The sequence below is a fragment of the Dryobates pubescens genome, chromosome Z (genome assembly GCF_014839835.1).
Source record: "Dryobates pubescens isolate bDryPub1 chromosome Z, bDryPub1.pri, whole genome shotgun sequence".
NCBI classification, from domain to species: Eukaryota; Metazoa; Chordata; class Aves; order Piciformes; family Picidae; genus Dryobates; species Dryobates pubescens.
The window spans coordinates 47,423,215-47,446,867 of NC_071657.1; the positions used below are offsets into that span (position 1 = coordinate 47,423,215).

At 41.4% G+C, this 23,653-nt stretch overlaps 1 protein-coding gene across 1 annotated transcript in view; it reads right to left on the reverse strand.

Moving 5' to 3' along the window:
- CNTLN (centlein) overlaps positions 1–21,035 on the reverse strand; it is a 230,655-nt gene extending 209,620 nt beyond the window's left edge. The window contains exons 1-3 of the mRNA XM_054177772.1: positions 21,012–21,035; positions 20,038–20,126; positions 12,889–12,973 (exon numbers count right to left, since the gene is read on the reverse strand). Coding sequence (XP_054033747.1) covers positions 12,889–12,973; positions 20,038–20,126; positions 21,012–21,035 — 198 coding nt within the window. The remainder of the gene's footprint in view (positions 1–12,888; positions 12,974–20,037; positions 20,127–21,011) is intronic.
- Positions 21,036–23,653: the final 2,618 nt, after the last annotated feature.

The window sequence follows — 23,653 nt, forward strand, 5'->3', positions numbered from 1 at the left end:
TATCCTCTTCACAGATCTGCTTGGCAGGGTGGCGTGTGATAAAACCCTGGAGGGAAGAGGGGCCCAAGAAAGCTGGTCAATATTCAAGGATCATCTCTTCAAAGCCCAGAAGCAGAAAGAAGAAGCTGGCACAAAAACACTCTATAAGGATTGGAAGGAAAAATTGGCTAATTGGGAGGATTACAAAGTTGTTCAAGCAGCTAGAGATCAGGTCAGGAATCCTAAAGCAGAGACAGAATTAAACTTGGCTAGGCACACAAAGGGGAACAAGAAAAAATTTCTTCAGATATATGGGCAACAAAAGTCAGGCTAGGGAATGAGCGAGCCCCCTTTGGAAGGAAAATGGAGACCTGGTCATGAGGGATACAGAGAAGGCTGAGGTGCTCAATGACTTCTTCGCATCAGCCTTCATCAGCAAGGGCTCTAGCCACACTACCCAAATTCCAGAAAGCAAAGGTAAGGAGTGGGAGAATGACGATCCACCAACTATAAGTGAAGATCAGTTTTGAGACCATCTAAAGAATGTGAAGGTACACAAGCCTATGGGGCCAAATGAGATCAATCCGTGGCTCCTGAGGGATCTGGTGGATGAAGTTGCCAAGCCACTATCCATACTTGAAAGATCACAGCAGTTTGGTGAAGTTCCTGCTGACTGGAAAACTGAAAACATAACCCCCATCTTCCCTGGGCAGCACATTCCAATGGCAAATCACTCTCTCTGGGAAGAACTTTCTTCTCACCTCGAGCCTCAACTTCCGCTGGCATAGCTTGAGACTGTGTCCTCTTATTGTGGTGCTAGTTGCCTAGGAGAAGAGACCAACCCCCACCTGGCTACAACCTCCCTTCAGGTAGCCGTAGACAGCAAGAAGATCTCCCCTGAGCCTCCTCTTCTCCAGGCTAAACAACCCCAGCTCCCTTAGCCTCTTAGCTAAGAGGGCCAATGGCATCCTGGCCTGCATCAGGAACAGTGTGGCCAGCAGGAGCAGGGACGTCATTCTGCCCCTGTACACTGCACTGGTTAGGCCGCACCTCGAGTACTGTGTCCAGTTCTGGGCCCCTCAGTTTAGGAAGGATATTGACTTGTTGGAACGAGTCCAGAGAAGAGCAACAAAGTTGGTGAGGGGTTTGGAACATAAGCCCTACGAGGAGAGGCTGAGGGAGCTGGGGTTGCTTAGCCTGGAGAAGAGGAGACTCAGGGGTGACCTTATTACTCTCTACAACTACCTGAAGGGAGGTTGTAGACAGACGGATGTTGGTCTCTTCTCCCAGGCAAGCAGTACCAGAACAAGAGGACACAGTCTCAGGCTGTGCCAGGGGAGGTTCAGGCTGGATGTTAGAAAAAAGTTCTATACAGAAAGAGTGATTGCCCATTGGAATGGGCTGCCTGGGGAAGTGGTGGAGTCGCCATCACTGGAGGTTTTCAGGAGAAGACTTGATGGGGTGCTTGGAGCCGTGGGTTAGTTGTTTGGGCGGTGTTGGATTGGTTGATGGGTTGGACGTGATGATCTTGAAGGTCTCTTCCAACCTGGTTTATTCTATGTATTCTATGTATTCTCCTCACAGGCCTTGTGCTCCAGACCTCTCACCAGCCTCACTGCCGTTCTCTGGACACATTCAAGAAGTCTCAATATCCTTCTTAAATTGAGGGGCCCAGAAATGGACACAGGACTCAAGGTGTGGCCTAACCAGTGCTGAGTCCAGGGGCACAATGACTTCCCTGCTCCTGCTGGCCACACTATTTCTGATGCAGGCCAGGATGCCATTGGCCTTCTTGGCCACCTGAGCACATTGCTGGCTGATGTTCAGCTGGCTGTCAATCAGTACCCCCATGTCACTTTCTGTCTGGCTGCTCTCCAGCCATTCCGACCCCAATCTGATCATGAAGCAGATCCTCCTGAAGGTGCTCATGGGTCAGTGCTCTGGCTTGTTCTTTCGGTCTGATGTCTCAGGCGAGCGGGGAGACCCATACAGCAACAAAAGCTGTTTATAGGTTTGTATGTTTATAGGTTTGTTAAAAGGTTGTTTATAGGTTAGTAGCCATGGAAGGAACTAAGAATGGTCAGGTAGGAATTAGGGCTTCTTCCCCCAGAACAGTGGCAGGATCATTAGCCCAGCTGAAATGACAGCTATACTATGCATGCAGCAAGGGCAAAAAAACAGGAGGAGCTGGAGATCTGTGACAGGGCCATGGTCTCATCACAATTACTGAGACATGCTGGGATAGCCCATGCAACTGGAATGGTGTCACAGACTGCTATGTACTGTTTAGGAAAGACAGATGAGGCAGACAAGGCAGTGGTGTTACTCTTTATGTGTGCAAGCAACTGCAACACATTGAGCTTTGCCTAGGGGGGATGAAGAACCTGTTCAAAGTTTATGGGTAGGAATCAAGGGGCAGGCTAAAATGGGAGATATTGTCATGGCTGTTTACTATAAACCACTAGACCAGGAGAAAGTAGATGAAGCCTTCTATAGATAACTGGAGGTAGCCTTAAGGGAACATGCCCTGCTACTTACAGGGAACTTCAATCACCCAGATATTTAATGGACTCATAGAATACATAGAATATAGCAGGTTTGAAGAGACCTTCAAGATCATCGCGTCCAACCCATCAACCAATCCAACACCACCTAAACAACTAACCCATGGCACCAAGCACCCCATCAAGTCTCCTCCTGAGCACCTTCAATGATGGTGACTCCACCACCTCCCCAGGCAGCCCATTCCAATAGGCAATCACTCTCTCTGTATAGAACTTCTTCCTAAAATCCAACCTAAGCCTTCCCGGGCGCAGCCTGAGACTGTGTCCTCTTGTTCTGGTGCTGGCTGCCTGGGAGAAGAGACCAACGTCCACCTGTCTACAACCTCCCTTCAGGTTGTTGTAGAGAGCAATAAGGTCACCCGAGTCTCCTCTTCTCCAGGGTAAAATGGCCTAGGCTGGAAGATACCTTAGAGATCATCTAATCCAACCTCCTGCCATGGGCAGGGATGCCTCTCAACTAGACCGCATTACTCAAGGCCCCATCCAACCTGGCCTTGAACATCTCAAGGGAGGGGGCATCTACAACCTCTCTGGACAATCCATTCCAGACTCTTGCCACCCTCGTAATGAAGAATTTCTTCCTAAGTTCCAACCTAAAGGTATTCTCCTTCAATTTAAATCAATTTCCCCTTGTCCTAGTGGTGGACACTATTGGAAAAAGTCTCTCTCCTGCCTTCCTGTAGGTTCCCTTCAGGTACTGGAAAGCAGTTATAAGGTTGCCCCAGAGACTTCTTTTCTCCAGGCTGAATGAGCCTAGTTACCTTAGCTTGTCCTCGTCGCAGAGGTGTTCCAGCCCCTGGATCATCTTTGTGGCCCTCCTCTGAACTTTTTCCAACAGATCTTTGTCACTCTTATCATGGGGACACCGGAACCAGATGCACTGGTCAAGGTGGGGTCTCACAAGACCAGAATAAATGAGAAGAATCATCTCTCTTGATCTGCTGGCTACACTCCTCCTGATGCATTCCAGGATACAATTGGCCTTCTGGGCTGCATGAACACACTGCTGGCTCATGCTGAGCTTCTCATCTATCAACACCCCTAAGTCTCTCTCTTCAGGGCTACTCTATACCCAGTTTATATTTGTGCCTGGGATTGGCCCAACCGAGGTGTAGGACCTTGCACTTTGACTTGCAGTTTGCACTGGTCCATTTCTCAAACTTGTCAAGGTCCCTTTGGATGGCATCCCTTCTCTTAAGTCCACCACATGAGACAGCCTGGTGTCGTCAGCAAACCTGCTGAGGGTGCACTCAATGCCGCTGTCCATGTCACTGACAAAGACATTGAACAGCACTGGACTCCAAACAGACCACTGAGAAACTCCACTTGTCACTGATGTCCCCAGGGACATTGAGCTGTTAACCACAAGTCTTTGAGTGCAACCTTCTAGCCAGTTCCTTATCAAGTGGTCCACCCATCAAATCCATATCTCTCCATCTTAAAAAACAAGGATGTCATGTGGGATGCCAAATGCCTTGCAGAAGTACAGGTAAATTGGTTGCTTTTCCCATTTCAACTAGTGCTGTAGCTCTGTCACAGAAGGCCACCAAATTAGTCAGGCACAATTTGCCCCTAGTGAAGCCACATTGGGTGAAAAGCAGACACTGCTAGGCACACACAATCCAGAAGGTTGCTGTAGTGTATTGATGATAACTTTCTGACACAGTGAAGGAGCCAGCAAGTAGAGGTGTGCTGCTGGGCCTTGTGTTAACAAAGACAAGACTGGTCAGGGACATAAAGGCTGGGGATAGCCTTGGCAATAGTGACCACAACATGCTGGAAGTCACTATCACACAAGGAAGAAGCAGGGCAGTGAATAGAGGTGCAGCCCTAGAATTCAGGGCTAACTCCATCTTCTTCAAAGACATACTTGGAGGCAATCCCATGGGCCAAAACTCTAGAAGGTTGGGGGCCCCAGGAAAGCTGGTTAATATTGAACGATCACTTCCTCCAAGCTCAAGATAAGTGCATTCCTTTGAGTAAAAAATCAAATAGAGCAGGCAGGGGACCTGCATGGATAAGCAAAGAACTGCCAAGAAAAGTCACACGGAAGAAATAAGTTCACAGTATTGGAAAAAGGGACTGGTCACTTGGAAGAATTACAGGAATCTTGTCAGAGAACACAGAGATGCAACAAGGAAGGCCAAAGCCCCCTTAGAACTACATGTGGAAAAGGAAGTAAAAGAGAACAAGGGTTCTTCAAATACATCAGTGGCAAAAGGAAAAACAGGTAAAATGTGAGCCTACTGCTGGATGAGGTGGGAGCCCTGGTAACAGAGGATGCAGAGATGTCAGAGTTACTGAATGCCTTCTTTGCTTCAGTCTTTACTGCTAGGACCAACCCCCAGGAATTCCAGACTCTGGAAGTAAGACAGAAAGCCTGGAAGAGGAAAGACTCTCCACTGGTCAGTGAGGATTGGGTAAGAGATCATTTGAATAAGCTGAACACCCATAACTCCATGGGCTCTTATTGGATGTACCCATGAGTGCTGAGAGAGCTCTCTGACGTTCATGCTCTACTGCTCTCCATGACCTTTAAAATATCATGGGGAAGAGAAGAGGTGCCTGTGGACTGGAAGAAAGGCAGTGTCACTCCAGTCTTCAAAAATGGTAAGAAGGTGGACTCAAGAAACCACACACCAGTCATCTCCACATCCATCCCTGGAAATGCAATGGAGCAGCTCATTCTGGAAGTCATCTCTAAGCATATGGAGAAAAATACAACTATCAGGTGCAGCCAGCATGGATTTGTCAAGAGGAAGTCACATTTGACTAATCTGACAGCCTTCTACAATGGTGTGACTGAATGGGTGAAAACAGGGAGAGCAGTGGATGTTGTCTTTCTTGACTTTAGTATGGCTTTTGACACCATCTCCCATAACATCCTCAAGAAAAAGCTCAGGAAGTGTGGCTTAGAAGAGTGGTTGGTGAGACAGAGTGAGAACTGGCTAAACAATAGAGCATGGAGGGCTGTCATCAATGGCAATGAGTCCAGCTGAAGACCCACAACTAGTGATGCTCCTAAGGGGTCAGTGCTGGGTCCAGTCTTGTTCAACATATTATTTGGCAGCCTAGATGAAGAGATGGAGAGTACCCTCAGCAAATTTGCTGATACAAATCTGGGAAGAGGGGATGACACACTGGAAGGCTGTGCTATAGTTCAGTGAGACCTGGACAGACTGGATAGTTGGGCAAAGATAAAAGCAAGTAAGTTTAACGAGGAGAAGTGTAGAGTCCTGCACCTGGGGAGGAACAGCACCATGCACCAGTACAGGTTAGGAGTCATCCTGCTGGAGGGTAGCACCACAGAGAAGAAACTTGGAGTCCCCAGTCATCCATGGGACAGCAATGTGCCCTCATGACCAAGAAGACCAATAGTATAGTATAGTATTCTATTCTATTCTATACTTTGGCGCATTAAGAACAGCATGGCCAGCAGGTCAGGGGAGGTTCTCCTTCCCCTCTACTCAGCCCTAGCTGGACCACATATGGGATATTGTGTCCAGTTCTGGGCTCCTCAGCTCAAGAGGGATAGAGAACTACTGGAGAGAGTCCAATGGAGACCTACAAGGCTGATTAAGGGACTGGAGCATCCCTCTTATGAGGAAAGACTGAGATACCTGGGGCTGTTTAGTCTGGAGGAGAAAAGGCTGAGAGGGGATCACTACTCTGCCCTGGTGAGGGCACTTATAGCAGTTTGGGCTTGGTGCCCTCTGCTGTGTTCATACAAGGTGTATTTTCTGTGTCCAAAAGTCCAGCCCAGTGGGTGGTGTGGTAGGTTGAAAGGAAAGGCCTAGCTCTCCCTCCCCCACTGAGTAAGAAACCATGGCTAGACTCAGTCGGAGAAAGCAGACTGTATTTACAAGCATATATAGGAAGCAGATTATATATAACACAATATATACAGGTCTCTTACAATATACACAGAAATATACAGCAAATAAACACAATCAGAAACCAGACCCCCAACAGAGGGGGCTTCCCCCTGTGCTCCCTTCACCCCCCTACCTCCTTTCTTCCCCAAAGAGGGTTAGAAAAAGAGAAAAGGGTGGTTAGCAAGGCAGACAGAGGCCTAGGTACAAGGAGTTAGTTCTTATCTGTTGGCCAGAAGCAGTCCAGCTGAAAGGGAGAGCGAAGGAAAGGAAACTGAACTGAAAGTTCCAGCCACTCTGGGTCTAAGATTTCACCTCCCCCTTAATCTGCCAAAGAAATTCGTTTAGAATACAAAATATTTTATAAACATTTAGCCAGAGTGCCCCTTCCTTAAAGGCACAGCCTCAAACAGTCACAGTTGGACACAGGAAACTAGGTATTTCATACCATAATTCCCTGTGCCACTATAAAATGTCAGCGGGGGTCCTGGCACTTGCTCTTTCTTTCCTCGCCACCACCCAGTAACTTGGGGGAGATGTCTCCCGGCCTTGGGCCTGGCTAGGCCCAAGGCTGGGGGGATGGGCAGTCTCAGATCTGGCCAGCTGAGACAAGCCTTGCAGTGGAGGACAGCAAGAAAGAAGAAGCCCTGGGGGTCTTGGGTATACCCTCAGGTGGGGATGGGATATTTCTGGTTGTGCTTCTGGCTCTCTGTAAACATTCACTGCTTTCCATTTAAACTTTCCACCACTTTTGCAATCCGTTTGTCTGAGTCATCATTTTTGCCCGTGGTGGGTGCCCCAAACCATCACAGCACTGAATAACGTGTTCAGTTTTGGGCCCCTCAGTTCAAGAAAGACATGGAACTGCTTGATAAGAGTCCAGCACAAAGCCACACAGATGATTAAGGGGGTGGAACAGGCTGAACAACCTGAGTCTCTTTACCTCGGAAAAGAGGAGACTGAGGGGTGACCTCATCATTATCTATAAAAATGCAAAGGGTGAATGTCAGGAGGATGGAGCCAGACTGTTCTCAGTGATGTCCAATGATAGGACAAGGGGCAATGTGTGCAAGCTGGAGCATAAGAAGTTCCACATAAACATAAGGGAAATTTTTTTCACTGTTAGGGTGACAGAACACTGGAACATGCTGCCCCGAGAGGTTGTGGAGTCTCCTTCTCTGGGGACATTCAAAACCTGCCTAGATGTGTTCCTGTGTGACCTACTCAAGGTGACCGTGCTCTGGAAGGGGAGTTTGACTACATGATCTTTCAAGGTCCCTTCCAGCCCCTAACATTCTCTTACCAATGTCTACAAATATCTGAAGGGTGCTGTCAGGAAGATGGAACTGATCTCTTTTCAGTGATGCCCAGTGATAGGACAAGGAGCAATGTACATAAACTCAACCACAGGAAATTCCATCTCAACTTGAGGAAAAACATTTTTTACTGTAATGGTATCTGAACACTGAACAGGCAATCCAGAAAGGTTGTGGAGTCTCCTTCTCTAGAGATCTTCAAAACCTGACTGGACACATTCCTGTGTGACCTGCCCCAAGTAGTCCTGCTTTGCAGAAGGGTTGGACTGGATGATCTCTAGAGGTCCCTTCCAACCCCTAGCATTGATGTTATGTACCTGGATTTGTGTAAAGTGTTTGGCACTGTCCTGCATGTCATCCTGGTTACTAAATTGGAAGAACACAGACTTCGGAGTGGACTCCTTCCTGGATAAGAAATTGGCTGGATAGTGCCATTCAAGAGCTGCAGCCAACAGCTCAATGTCAAAATGGAGACCAATGATGAGTGGCATCCCTCAGGGGTGGGTACTGAGACCAGTGCTGTTTCAATATTGTTCAGCATTATGGACAGTGAGATTAAACGCACTCACAACAAGTTTGTAGATGACACCAAGCTGTGTGATCCAGATGATATTCTGGAGGGAGGGGATGCTATCCAGAGGGACCTGCACAAATTTGAAGGGTGGGCCCACACCAAACTCATGAAGTTCAACAAGGCCAAGTGCAAGATCCTGGATCTGGGTTTGGGCAATCCCATGCACAAATAGAGGCTGGGGAGGACTGGCTGGAGAGCAAGCTTGAGAAGGACTTAGGGATGTTGGTTGATAAAAAACTCAACATGAGCTGGCAATGTGAGCCTGCAGCCCAGAGGGCAAATGGCATCCTGGGCTACATCAAAAGTGTGACCAGCAGGATGAGGAAGGTGATTCTCCCTCTCTAATCTGCTCTTGTGAGACCGCACCTAGAGTACCATGTGCAGTCCTGAGCACCCAACACAATAAAGACATTGAACTGTCGGAGTGGGTCCTTAGGAGGGTGGTCACAAAAATTATCAGAGAGCTGGAGCACCTCCTCTGTGGAGACAGACTGTGAGAGTTGGGGTTGCTCAGCCGGGAGGAGAGAAGGTTCTGGGGAAAGCTTATAGCAGCCTTCAAGTACCTGAAGTAGTCTACAGGAAAGCTGAAGAGGGTCTTCTTATGAGGGCTTGTAGTGATAAAATGAAGGGGAATAGACTGAAGCTGGATGAGGGGAGATTTAGACTGGATATTAGGAAGAAATTATTTACAGCAAGGGTAATGAGGTATCGGAACAGGCTGCCCAGAAAAGTTGCGTATCCACCCCACCTGGAAGTGTTCAAGGTCTTGCTGGCTGAGCAACCTAGTCTAGTGGAAGATGTCTCTGTCCATGACCAGAGGGGTTGAAAATAGATTATCTTTAAGGTCCCTTCCAATGATCCCAACCAATGGATGAAGCAAGGTGGTCAGAATGACAGCTTTCACACAAAGCTTTTATCCACAGTACTAGCTACTGGCACCATTCAGTGCTCTTCACATACCCTCTCAGCTTCCAACCCTACACATCCACCCCAAGTCACTATTACTGTAAAGGGAAGCTATTTGAAATGGCTGCATTATGACATGCATTTAAGTTGTGACAATCATCAAGAAAGCAACTTCTGTCCTCCTCATCTCTTAATTCCTCCCATCCTGTTGCCAAGACTTCCTTTTCTGGTTGCCACCTTTCCTTGTTAGATTTTCAGCCTCTCTCTTTCCAGATGTTAACTACACCACACCAAGAATTTCAGATTTCTCATTAATTTCAATTTCCAAAATTGATGTGAAAGCACAAATAGCAATCTCATAGAGACATACACTACAGAAGCTGTCACAGCTTAAAAGCACAGTTCCTTAAAAGCACACTAGTACACACAAATCCTTATAAAGTTCTTACATAGATATTTTCTGTTTCAGCTAAGGAGACAGTAGAAGTACAAAAATAATCATACCACCCTGGTTTATAAAAATTATGTGCATGCATGCATCAGACATTGCTAATCACACCTACAGCCATGAGGACATGACAACAAACCCCAGCTACTGCTGCAAGAAAGAAGATGCTGGAAACATCACAGGGAAACACAAACAGAAAAGGACTTGGACTCTGAAAAATATGAATAATCTCCTTTCAGTGGTGTTTCTTGCCAGATAGCAGGCATATCAGGTTTATTTCAAACAAACCAGAAGCAGGTAAGCTCTGCAAACCTAAGTTTAAACCAGCTGGGTACATAACTTCCTAAATTCTGTCAAGACACTAATAAAGGCCACCAGAACTGTGAGAATATTTACTAATAATCACCATGGTAGTGCACAACCACTTTTGAGAAGCATGCTGATGATGCAAAAGTGGGAGGAGCACACCTGAAGAACAATACTATGCAACCTTATATGCTAGGGTCCACATAACAATATATGCTGGGGGCTGCCCAGCTGGAAAGCAGGAAAGTACTTGGGAAGTCTTGGTAGACAACAGCATATGCCAGCAAAGTACCACTGTGACAAAGATAGAAAACAGTATCCTGGGCTACATTAGAACAACAGGTTGAGGGAGATGATCCTTCCTTTCTACTCAGTTCTAGTGAGGCAACACCTGGACTCCTGTGCTCATTTCTGGGCTTCACAGTACAAGAGAGATATGAATCTATTGGAAAGAGTCCAGCAAAGGGCCATAAAGACGATCTAAATACTGGCGCACCTCTCTTATAAGGAAAGGCCAAAAGCTGTAACTTTTCAACAAGGAGAAGAAAAAGCATGGGGGGAAATTTCATCAATATATAAAAACACCTGAATGGTATTATACCTGAGCCTGGCTGGTTTCAGCTATGTTCAGCAATGGGACCAGAAGCAATGGGCACAAACACACACACAGTGGGAGGTTCCTACTGAACATCAGGAAACACTTTTCCACTCACTTTGGTGAGGGTGACCAAACACTGTCACAGGCTGCACAGGGAGATTGTAGAATGTCCATCCTTGGAGATATTCACAAGCAATCTAGACATGGTCCTGGGCAACTGGCTCTAGATTCCCCCTGCTTGAGCAGGGTGGTGGATCAGACCTCCAACCTCAATCATTCTGTGAAACTATGAAAATGAATAGAAAAGAATAAACCAGGTTGGAAGAGACCTTTAAGATCATCACGTCCAACCCATCATCCAACACCACCTAATCCACTAAACCATGGCACCAAGCACCCCATCGAGCACATCCTTGAACTCTGCATTTTTGTTATTAGCTTTATTAAGTGATTCAAATACTTTTTTCCCCACTTCATATGACACTTGGTCTGATTATAACATTTTAATTAACATCCTTAAGATGGAAAAGCATGCTCCGCTCCCATCATGGTCTTGCAAATGTAGCTTCAGCAAAGCTTCTGACACTGTCTCACATGGCATTCTCACAGCCACGCTTAGCAAGTGTGGACTGGATGACTAAACAGTGAGATAGACTGGAAGCTCACTGAAGGACAAAGAGCTGTGGTCAGTGTAGAAGTCTAGTTGAAGGCCTGTGGCCAGTGGTGTCCCCCAGTGACCCAGCCCTATTCATCAGCTACCAGGACACGGAGATAGCACACACCCTCAGCAAGTTTGCTGATAATACCAAACTGGAAAGAGTGTCTAGCACACCAGAAGGCTGTGCTGCCATTCAGTGTGACCTGGACAGGCTGGAGAGCTGAGCAGGGAGAAATCTAATGAAATTCAATGAGGGCAAGTGTGAAGTACTGCATCCAGGGAAGAGAAACTCCACATATCAGTCAATACAAGTTGGGTGGTGACCTGTTGGAGCAGCTCTAAGGAAAAGGACCTGGGAGTCTTGGTAGGCAACAGGTGGCCATGAGCTGGCAGTGTGCCCTCACAGCCAAGCATCCTAGGGATGCATTAAGAGATAGATTGTGAGCAGGAGGTCAAGGGAGGTTCTCCTTCTGCTCTACTCTGCACTGGTGAAGCCTTACCTGGTGCGCTGTGTCCACTTCTGGGCTCCCCAGCTCAAGGACAAAGAATTACTAGAGACTCCAGCACATAGCCACAAAGAACCAGAACATCTTACCATGTGAGGAAAGTCTGAGAGAGCTGGGTCTGTTTAGCTTGCAGAAAAAGTGGCTGTGGTGGGGGGGATCTTATTAACACAAATACCTAAGGGGTTGGTGTCAGGAGGATGGGGTGAGACTCTTCTCAGGACTCTCCAGTAACTGGACAACAGTAATGGGCATAAACTTGAACACAGGAAGGTCCATCTGAAAACAAGAAGATTCTTCACTTGGAGGGGGGCAGAGCATGGAACAGGCTGCCTAGAGAGGTGAAGTCTCTGTCTCTGGAGACTTTCAAGGTCAGACTGGACATGCTCCTGTGATCTGCTGCAGGTAAACCTGTTCTGGCAGGAGGGCTGGACTCCATGATTTGCAGAGGCCCCTTCCAACCCCTACCATTCTGTGATTCCTTGATTTACGATTTATGAAGAAAAGGAAGATGCAATGCATATTGTTCTTGTGTTTATTACGGCTATTTTTCTTATTAGTTTATTATTATTATGTTTATTATTCTTATAATTTTAATGGATTTTGTAAAGTACCATATTTCAAATACTATGAGGGAACAATTCAAGACAATATGCATGATATAAGACTTATGTGTGGTGTTTTGAATGGTCAGTATTGGCTTATAGTTTAAGTTAGCAGTGAACTTAATGCTGTTACAGATTTGTAACCCTAAAATATGCAGCTGTGTTGCCTTTAGGCTACTACATGTTTAGTCCATATTAATCTAGAAATGCTTAATTTTTGTATTTATCAGAATGGCAAATACTTCCAAACCACAGGCATGAATCAAACCTAAACATTCTTCTAGATGAAAATCCAAGTTTAGGTTAGTCCATTAGGCATGGAGTGGATATGACTTTTCAGAAAAGGTTTACTTTAAAATCATGGGAACTTTTTAGGCGCAGGTCAAATGTTAATCATTCAGAAGAGCTTAATTCATATTTTATCAGAGGGTTATCTTTGATTTACCTGCAACTTTCACCTTAAGACAGTACAGCAAACCATTTCCACATCATAGAAATTACAAATTTGATGTCAATGACACAAGTCTTCTTAATTGTTCTGTTTAATCATAACACAAACCTGTTCAAGGGTTTCTATTTTGCTGTCTTTGGCTTGCAAAATCTCTAAAACCCTTCTGTCCTTGACTTCAGCTTTCTGCTTTTCTCTGGAAACAAACAAAACAAAAAGAGACACTTTATTAGTCACAGTTTACAGCTAATCATTTGAATTTTTCATATCCTGGTAACGAATGTCATTCTAAAGCACAGAAAATTAAATTATCTGAAGCTGACAGGCCTTGCAGAATTAATCAGGGAGCATATGGCAAGTGACAGCAAATTACATCTGTAAACAGCTAACACAACTTAGTTAAAAAAGAAACAAAATCAAGAGGTCTTAAAATACATTTTTAAGCAACTGAAATTATGTCTCATTCTTCCACAAATGCAGAAAGTGTACCATCCACAAACTGTGCAAAATGTTTTTTTCTCTTCTTTGCGACAGAGCCACTAAGCTGTTTGTGAAGTCCTGCTCTGAGCATACAGCATTTTTAAGTCTAAAATACTGCTTTTGAACATCATGGATAACAATTCTACTTACTACCTTTCACATGGACAGAACCTATAATTTCTACCAGGGCAGATGAAAGAATAAATTAAAAACCACCCAAGCCACCCCACCCACCCAAGAAACCAGCCCACCTAAACCCACCCATCAAACCCACCCACCAAAAACATCACCCACAAAAAACACCAAACAGCTCAAGCCTATGGAATAGAGATAAGCAGCATGTGTATCTCCTATGTGGTTAGTAAGCCATCTCTGCAACACTTCCTAGAAAACCAGCTGGTAAGTCAATGCTTTAACAAACCTCACTGCTAAAACAAGGCCAAATTAAACACAAATACTGGATAATTAACTAGCCTCTTAACTCAACAATGAAATCATCACTTGAAAATTTATTCTTTTCTTATGGATTGATTTGAAAACCTTATGGGTCAGATAGATTTCCCAAAGCAATGCTCAAAAGAACTCTACAGTTGTGGGTTTTGTGTTTGTGGTTTTCTTTTCTGTTGTTTGACTGGGGGTTTGTTTGTTTTATTTTAAAGAGAGAAAGGAAATAAAACTAATAAACCAGACGAGAACCAAGTAAAAACAAACAAACAAAACTGCTCTGAAGAATGACAAAGCATGAACAGCTAATTCTGGTGTATAATTGGAAGCCAAGGATTTATAGGGCCCTGTGACTTTTAAGGAAAAGCTACACGAAAGAAGTTTGAAGAATAAAGTCTGGAATTAGAAAGAAAAAACTCAGACCATCGTTAAAGCAAAAAATGTGTCTGTAATATAGGCAAATGCCAGACAATGGTTCTAAGCACATGCCAGTTAAATTGTGTTATTTTCCCTGTTTATCTAACACTTGGTCAAACAGTCCTTCAAACAAAGCTGTCAAGGAATGATATTTATAAATACAGATCCATCATCATTGCAGTAAGTAGGAAAAGTCTAAAGCAAACTCAAGGATTTTTTGCTTTCTGAGGCTTTCTTCCACCAGGTACCACCCACAGCTAAAGAAAAACTCCTAAGAATAAGAATCTCAGTACACAATGGATGTTGTCAGAAACCTAAAGCATAAATTGAAATCTCATGTGAAATTTTATTAGCAGCTTCTCCTGGTGGCACAGGACAGTTTTCAATGCTCATTACAGGACAGCTCCCTACAGTCAAGGCAGTATAACTAACTGGATCTTATCTATTGTATTTGGATCTGCTGTTGAGCTTTGAAATAAGACTTTGTAAGAATTGGAGCAATCACCTCCTCTTTTTTAGAAGAGAAATAAATAACACAAATCTTTGACCAACTTATTGATTGTTATATATTTACAATATATTTAAAAAGTCCACTGGAATGTGATGGAGGGGGGGAAATTAAGCACTGTCAGGAATCTGATGATGATCAATGACTGAGACAAACTCCTGTTTAGCTAATTAGAATCACTGATGAGCAATAATGATGTGAGCTAGGAATATTTGCAAACTTCTTTAGGATGAAAAATGGAGTGAAGAGAGGCTGTCAAATTGTACAAATTTTAAGCTCCAATCAGTTTTCCCATGAGTACTACGTATTTTAAATGTTTAACACAGATGTATTTAGCTACAAAGATTATAGAGACTCAGCTTCCCACAAAAAATGAAGAAACTTAAGCTTAACACTATTGCTGTGTTAGGATTTCTTCCCTGGTACACTCCACACAACAGGACAGGATGTTTTTGATGTGTGGCACGTTTTTACTTTCTTTCATTTTTTACAGGCTATTATGAGGAAACATTTAACTATGAATGAGGTACAAAAGCACAGTACATACTACAAAAACCTTAAGACTTTAAAAACCAGAAATTTGTTGAGGCTTATAATGCACTAAGTGAATTTGCTGTTTACATGTTCCATAGACTACATCCTTAGCTTTACAAACAGCATGCGTTTTTTTTAAAATTAAACACATCTACAAATTTGGCCTTAAATAGCTAAGGAAGTTAAGAGTGCACTGCAAACCTTGGGCTATGCAGTAGAAGAACAGCTATACTTTAACACTATATCAATATAACTGAAAATAAACCACTATAGAAATGTCGTTATTTTTGAAAGCTGTTTCTATGAAACTAAAGGGCTGCAGAACTAGTAAAGCCAGAAAATATCAGATTCTGGGATGTAGCATTTAACTTTATTAGATCATCTTCTAGTCTTCCAATTTCCAACTATTTTAGAGGCTTATTCAAGTGCATATATTCCATGTTTGCATTAAACAGATAATGAATTGTCCATATGCAAAAGTGAAGTTGTAGAGCAGACTGTTGATGTTACCATAAATATAGCATCAATAGTCATTTACTCTGTACAGCCACATTCCTGCAACTGAAGTCAGTTGTTAGCAGAAACACAGCCTTTACCTTAGTCTTCCAAGTAGAAACCTTAGTGTGCCTCCTGTGCTATTTAGACATAAAAAACAGAGCTAACTAGATTGCATTTAATAAAGTTTGTCACGTCAGAGTCTAGAAGAATCTTACACTTCACAAATTACAATTGATGTACATTTTTGTCTTTTAATGCTTACAAATAGTACTGTTAAAAGATTTAGACAACACAAAGCAAAACATCACTTAAAATTGATGTCACTTTTCTAACACAGTAGGTATTTTCTACAACCAAATTGCATACAGCTATTTTTGTTTCTTTTAAAAAATAATCTGAGATCTAATCAAGGAAAAATGCAAAATAAAATTATTCCCCTGGCAAACTGAGCCAGTTCTATGTTCCATGATATGTATCAAAATGGAAAAGCATCATTACAGAAATGTAATTTATCTTGCATCTCCAATTTGATTAATTTATTAGATACTTTATTAAGAGATCTTATTTTGAGCAATGTACATAAAATACCAAACATTTTTACACTGGAGTAGTAATAGAAATTACACTTTCCCCTAATAATTGTGCAAACATTTTTCATCTAAAATACACAAGTCCCATACAGTGTTCAAAATATCAGCACTTCAGAACAGACTGCTTTAACATCTGCAAATCACCAGGGTTTCCCCCAAGGATTTTTAAATGATGCCTGCCTGTGCTGAATAAAGTGCTAACTTGCACCTTGCATTTCAAACTGTGTCCTGAGCAGCCATCCAGTTGGTACAACACCAGCTGAATTCCCAGAGGCCACTGTTCAATCAGGCTTGACTGCAATTATCATGTCAATATTTTGTGCTCCGATATGCAGATATGCACACATGCAAGCTGCATAATACCTCCTTCTCCATGGAATGTTGACTTATGTTCAATGTTCTGAGAATTTTTAATGAAACAGGATATTAAACTTTCATCAACTGTAGAAAATCACAATTATTTGACCTTAGATAGAAAGGTTGTATTCTTATGCTCTATTATTCTGTCCACTTTATTGACTGATAATAACCAGGGAGTCCACTCTGTTTTAAACTCAGAGTGACAAAATGCTAATGGTCTTTAAAAATGTGTCAGATCTTGTTTACTTCCTTGCTCTCCTGTTACTGATCCCTGTTCATATGCACAAATGTAAAATGGTAAGTGGTTTAAGAAAGCTTCTTTAAGCTAGTTACTATCCCTTTAAAATGCAAGATACAGGTTTTAAAATATTTTTTCAATTAACATCAGCATTCTCTATTGTTCATCATACAGCACATTGACTTATCTTTTTACATAAAAGTACTTGTCATTTTTAGTACATCTGCATATTGTCAGTCAGTGAGGAATCTATATGTCAATCTGTTTAATGTTTCCTCCACAATTTGCAATTCACAGGATGCAGAAAACCATAGTATAAATTCCTGTGATTACTAGCCCAAAATCTCTTTTGTTATTTCTGATCACTTGCTTTTCCAGCCGTATTTCCATTCATACACCTTTAGACAGATGTAACTCCCCAGGAAAAACATCATCAAAATTATCTTTTAATCACTAGCACTAACATTCAGTTGCCAGTGCTTCTTAGAGTGGCCTGGAATGATAAATTCATTATTGCTCCTTGTTAAGACTTACATTAAACAACACACCTGAAATTTAGGTATAGAAAAACATTTATGTAAGGCAAGCTTGACAAATGTACTATCTGCAATGATATAATCTACCATAATACAAGCCACATTTACATCTACCAAGCCTTGTATGACTGCCACAGTTTGATCATTAATGGTTCTTGATACATCTCCTTTCCAGAAGAAAAGAGACAGCTAGAAGCCCTAGAGAAAAATTAGAGTCAGTTGACCTGTCAAGATTTCACATATAACAGAAAAGTCTTAAAGGAGAGCCCTCGAAGTTTACAAAAATATTTCAAAACCTTTGATACTCTCATCTGAACACCAACTCTATTTGAGTTTAGATGTGCATTTACCTATGAAAGGTACTTTCTAGCATTTTTTTTTTTCCTTTAACTCATCATCAAAAAAGTTTCAAAAGGTAGTGAACTAGAAATAGCACGCTCTTTACATAATACTGAGATCAATAGTATTTAAAGTAGCTGCAAAGTATACTAACATGAGTAGTACTTTTACAATGACTTGTTTGAAAATACCTGGAGGCTTTTACATATCCCAAAGGTATTTCTCATTTGCACAGTAAAGATAATTTTTTCTTTATATCTGAATATTGAAATGGGAATATAGTTACAGTTATCAAGCAAGAACTGCAAAGACTGCTGAAAAGTAAAATATCATTGGTGTATAACAGGAATCAACAGCACAGCCATAAAAACGTACCAGCTACATTTTTACAATTTTAGGGCAGGCAAACTTCTATTTTGGGACTATGCAAGCACTTCAAAATAGCAGATGAATAATTGAAACCTACTATTAATTCTCCATTACGTCCCTCCAATTACACTTTTTTACATTTTCCTCATTTATTTGAGAAAAAGATACTATCAGAAATTGTCTAAGGCTACAAATATAAATTAATGCTACAAATACAATTTATCTGACTGTGAGGCTAGTATGACCCACTCAATTTCTTCTAATTTGTTTTTTGTTGGGTTTTTTGGTCCTTTTTTTGTTTGTTTTGGGTTGATTTTTTTTAATCCATCCATCACACATTCATGATGTACAAAGTTAAGTGAACATTTTATCCTTTCACACCTGCATCTTTATTCCTGACATTTTAATCTCCTGTAAAAAAATCTGACTGTTGCTTTCATCAATTTAAAGATTCAAATCCACAGGACAAGAATGTTTGGTTCATTATATATATGATCTAGGATACACATATCTGGTGGTATCCATATCACATCTGAAACAACAAAAGGTTTAAATCCATTTAATTCTGTTTGTATCTACCTCAAAATCTCCTAGTAAGCCAGGGCAAGACGGAAAACAACAACTGAACATGAATGGGTCAATGCTGTTTGTAATATAGATGAGAAGGCAAATCATCAGTCTGGCTTTTATCACATTTTAGTGTAAGTTTTCACTTCCAACTCTTGTCTGATACAACCATATAAAAGGCAGAACGATAGGCTGTGAATGGCACAGATCTGCCAAGCAGATATGCATGAGGCATCTTTTACTTGTAAGTGTTACCTTTCAAGCCCATCTCTTTACCCTTTAAATCTACCTATTTTCCCTATGCTAACAAAGTTATAAAAAAACCTGTCATTTTCTGGACAGCAGCAGTGCTAGAAGCAGTCTCCCTGGAAATCTTCTTAACGTGTTGGAACTGGGATACATTTACACTGTTTATTTATACACTAAAAACCAAAGGAAACAAACAATCAAAACCAGAGAAAACCTACTGCTATAAAGTAGGGAATAAGGCAAAAGCTGTTTCTTAAAGTATGAGAATGTAAAGAGATACAGTCAAGGAAAAGAAGCTGCTTAGGAAAAGATTATGGAAAGTCAGCAGAGATCATATTGGGACTGCAATTTGGTTGCACAGAAGATTCAAAGGTAGATCTGGGCTACACATTCTCTCAAAGTGGCAGTTAGACTGTTCATAGGCAAAAAGAGATGAAGCTACATCAATTAAAGGGGGCGGGGAATATACACTATATACACATCTGTCAAATCAAGCAACCCAAAGTTCAAAGTTGTGATTTAATAAAACACTTATATACTAAATAAATTCCATGCAAACCTACTCCAGGATTCTCTGGAGTAATGGTAACATCTAAAAAGATGCTGTGGAAACAATTTCTTCTTTCTAAATTCTATATACTGTGAAAAGTATGGGATTGCTATAATATAGACAAATCCTTGAGTCTGGAAGACGTGTTCTAAAGCATCTTTGAAAGAAGGACAGAAACAAGCACCTTAATAGACGTATGTTGCCTTGTTTTGACATTAAGAGGACCAATCACCAGCCTTTACACAAAGTAAAAAATACACACAGTATTTACCTTCATGTAAAATACACTATTATTATACACCAGATTTCAGTAGCAGGTCTTCTGACAGGCTGAATACTATATCAGAGGTTTGTTTCACAAACATTTACCACTGAAAAAAAAATCCGTTCATTATCAGAGTTGTGGGCATCAAAGTGGCATTTAAGGGTCCCATGTCCATTGTATCAATCAGGATAATGCACACACAATTACCCATTTCTGTTCTAAAGAAAGTATAAAATAATTTAATTATAGTAATATATTTAAATAAAGCTTAAAAATATTCCTAGATATGAAGGTTAAGTAAAGAAGATAAACTCACCTTTCCACAACCAAGCTGACAGCTTGAGTAAGATCTGGACTTGACACTTGCAGTTGTTTCCATAGAGACCACACAAATTCTTTATCAGCCTTGGTAACAGGAAAAATAGGGAAATATATATTAAATGCATTCTATACCTTTTATAAACAAAGTAAGTTATACTGTTCATATTCAAAAGACAATTACAAATAATCTCTCTGTTCTAATGAGAATTCCCTACAAGCTCCTCATGGTCCCATGAGTAAAAAAAAAAAGCCAATTTTTTTTAATAAACAAAGCTTTAACCACAGGATTTTGAAGCAGGACAAAGGCTTTGAACCACAATAAAGTACAACAATAAAGTGTAAAACAAGGCAACAGATACTAACATTATTCAAACAAGGCATCCTTTGCTGTATCAACTACTGGTACTCCTAACACTGGAGCACAATTCCTACTAATAAACGTTGAGTCTGGAATGTATACTTCAAAATCAGTCTTCTAACATATGCTCAGGTAATCTGGATTATATGACTTCTAAGAAAATCCTCAAGTGAGAACAAGAAAAAATTCTTTAAAAATACACTTAAAGTCTGTGAAAACTAGATGTCACCTAAAAGCTTTTCCAGATTTGTATATTCTTCTACACTTAAGTTGATATTTTGCACTGCTATTTGGTGCATTTTTATTCCAATATGGTTATTACTGGAAGCATCAATATTGACAATATCTAATTATGTTTAAAACTAAATCAGTAATGTGTTAATTATGTAAAAAGGGAGGGGAGGGGGAGAGCAGCAAAAGATGAAGGCAAGGAAAACAATTAGAAAACATGAACTATAGTAAAACAGGCTAGCACAAAATCAGAATTTAAAATGCCAAAACAAACATATTGGCAGCTAGGTCTGTTCAAAAGGTTAAAATTACTAGAATGCAGCTTAGTCCATCTTTCACTATATTTTTAATGAGAAACAGAATTTGCATGAGGACAATACATGACTCAAAAGGAAAACCCGCATTATTACAGCTATCCATTTGTCCGTCCATTTCCCTGCTTCCTTCTTTCTCCTCCCAAGATTCTGAAACTTAATCTACTAAAATACTGTGGGGACCATTAGTTAACCAGAATCTTACTAAAATCAGATAAACACCACAGTATTTCATCTCTACACAAGTCTATGTTAATCAGATTATCAAAAGAAAGAGATCTGTGTTCCTATCTCCACCTCCACTATTTGGTTTCCTCATAGGTTTCTACACTTAATTTTTTCTTCCCCTGAATTCTTATTTTTTTTTATTAAGTAAGAGTTTGCACCTTTGGCTGCAGTACTGCAAGCCTGAACCAAACCAGCTAAAAGCTAAGGTCATGTAAGAAACAAAACAACTCATCAGAACAAGTTTGATAGGCCTCACAATAAAGACCACATTCTGCATGATTAATCTGAGGAAAAGAAATTGCTTTCTCCGTGTTTGTATCTTCTCATTTGTTCCCAGTCTTGCCTTCTAGGAAGCAGACTTAAACCTTAGTAGTGTCAGTTCCAGCACATAACAGTCACTCCACCCTAACATTTCTCTTTCTTCAGAACAAGAGAACTATCTTCAATATGATTTTAGTGTAATACTCCATACTTTTTTATCAATATTAATACTACAATAACCATCTACATTCAATTATGGATTTAACAATTTAACAACGATTGCAGAAGAAACAGGAGAGATGGTTGGACCTATTTTCTCTGTGATTTATGAAGCATGTCTCAAAGATACCTTTTTTTTTTTTTTTTTAAATTACAGAGAAGTGAAGCAATGCTGAAGTTAAAAGAAAACTTAAGAAAAATGTTGAGCAACTGAGGGGTTTTGTGATTGCTGGTTTAAAAAAGTATCTTCCTCTTTCAACTGCTGCAGTGCCTAGTTCACATTTATTTAAATCTTTAAATGTCATCTTCAAGCAAGGATGACAACTATGCCATAGAGATTTGCTGCCTTACTAAGGTAATGTAAACTCAGAAAAATTCACTACTTTAAGAATACATACATAGAATACATACATAGAATAAACCAGGTTGGAAGAGACCTTCAAGATCATCGCGTCCAACCCATCAACCAATCCAACACCACCCAAGCAACTAACCCACGGCACCAAGCACCCCATCAAGTCTTCTCCTGAAAACCTCCAGTGATGGCGACTCTACCACCTCCCCAGGCAGCCCATTCCAATGGGCAATCACTCTTTCTGTATAGAACTTTTTCCTAACAATGCACACCAAGAACAAATTTGACTAGTTTTCTGTTAAAGTAAATAAAACAAAGGCTACATCCACAATGAACTTATAATTCAGGACTGTTACCAAATTATGCAAACTGGACTACAGCAGAAAGTTTGGCATTCACAAAACCAGGGAAATTTCAACTAACTGCCTTTGCAGGACATACACAACTTTTAAAGTGCTCATATATAGACTTCAGTCCTAGTATTTCCAAACAAAACTATACAATTAAAGATTTTGTTGAAAAAGAAATGGGCAACACAATGCTGTTGAAAAATTCAAAGGAACATCACCTTTCTCTAACAAAATGAGGTTACCAGTATATGGACTTTTCAAAACTGAATGTGACCCTGCTGTGTGCAAGCAAATAGTAACTACTGAATCATGGTGCAATATTCACTTTTTGAAGAAAGACAACCACAAAAGTAAGCCATATGTCATATATCACAACAAGGGACAATGGGTGAAAGTTGAAGCATGGGAAGTTCCATGTAAACATGAAGAAAGATTTTTCAATGTGAGGGTGATGGAACACTGCAACAGGCTGCCCAGGGGCATTGTGGAGATATCGAATATCTGGAGATATTAGAAACCTGCCTGGAAGCATTGCTGTGTGATCTGGTATAGGTGATCCTGCTCTGGCTCAGGGGGTTGGACTGGATGATCTTGTGAGGTCCCTTTCAGCCTGTCCTGAAGGATCAAACCCAAAACATGCACTAGCCCAGTCAATGGACAAAGCACCCATGAATGTGCCAACCTGGACACTTCCTGGGGTCCAGATAAACATATACCACAGGTAATTAACTTTGTGGCGCAGCTGTTAACTGTGTGTGCCCCTGGCCACATTTGGATATGCCCCATCCTATAGGTCCAGTGATCAGGGCTCTGTGTTACCAAAGGGCATTGTCTTGGGACAGTATTTAACCAGTCAAGAAGTCAGGCAACTTGCCTTGTTCTCACCTAGCAAGGAACAATAGCCAAATGCTGCCTAAGTAGCAGCTGAAGGGCCTGCACTAACAGGCAATGACTACACCCAGGCCTTGCAGCTGGACCAAGGCAGAAAGGGGAAAAGCTCCCAAAGAACTGAATCCCAGAAGAGACTACAGCCCATCAACAGAGCACACAAGAAAGAGGCCCCCTAACTGTCTCTGAGTCAAGGACCGCTCAAATTACAGCCACAGCATCTGGGAAGATACCAGACAGAGGAGCAAGTCATGAGTACCCAGCTAATCTGCCACAGAATCCCATTTGTGGGAAAACCACAGATCACAGCACCTGTATTTCTAATTGGAATTGGTGTATTGGAAATGCTAGGTCTGTGCTTAAATCATTTAACTGTCCTTATATGTGGAATGGAATAACCACAACTG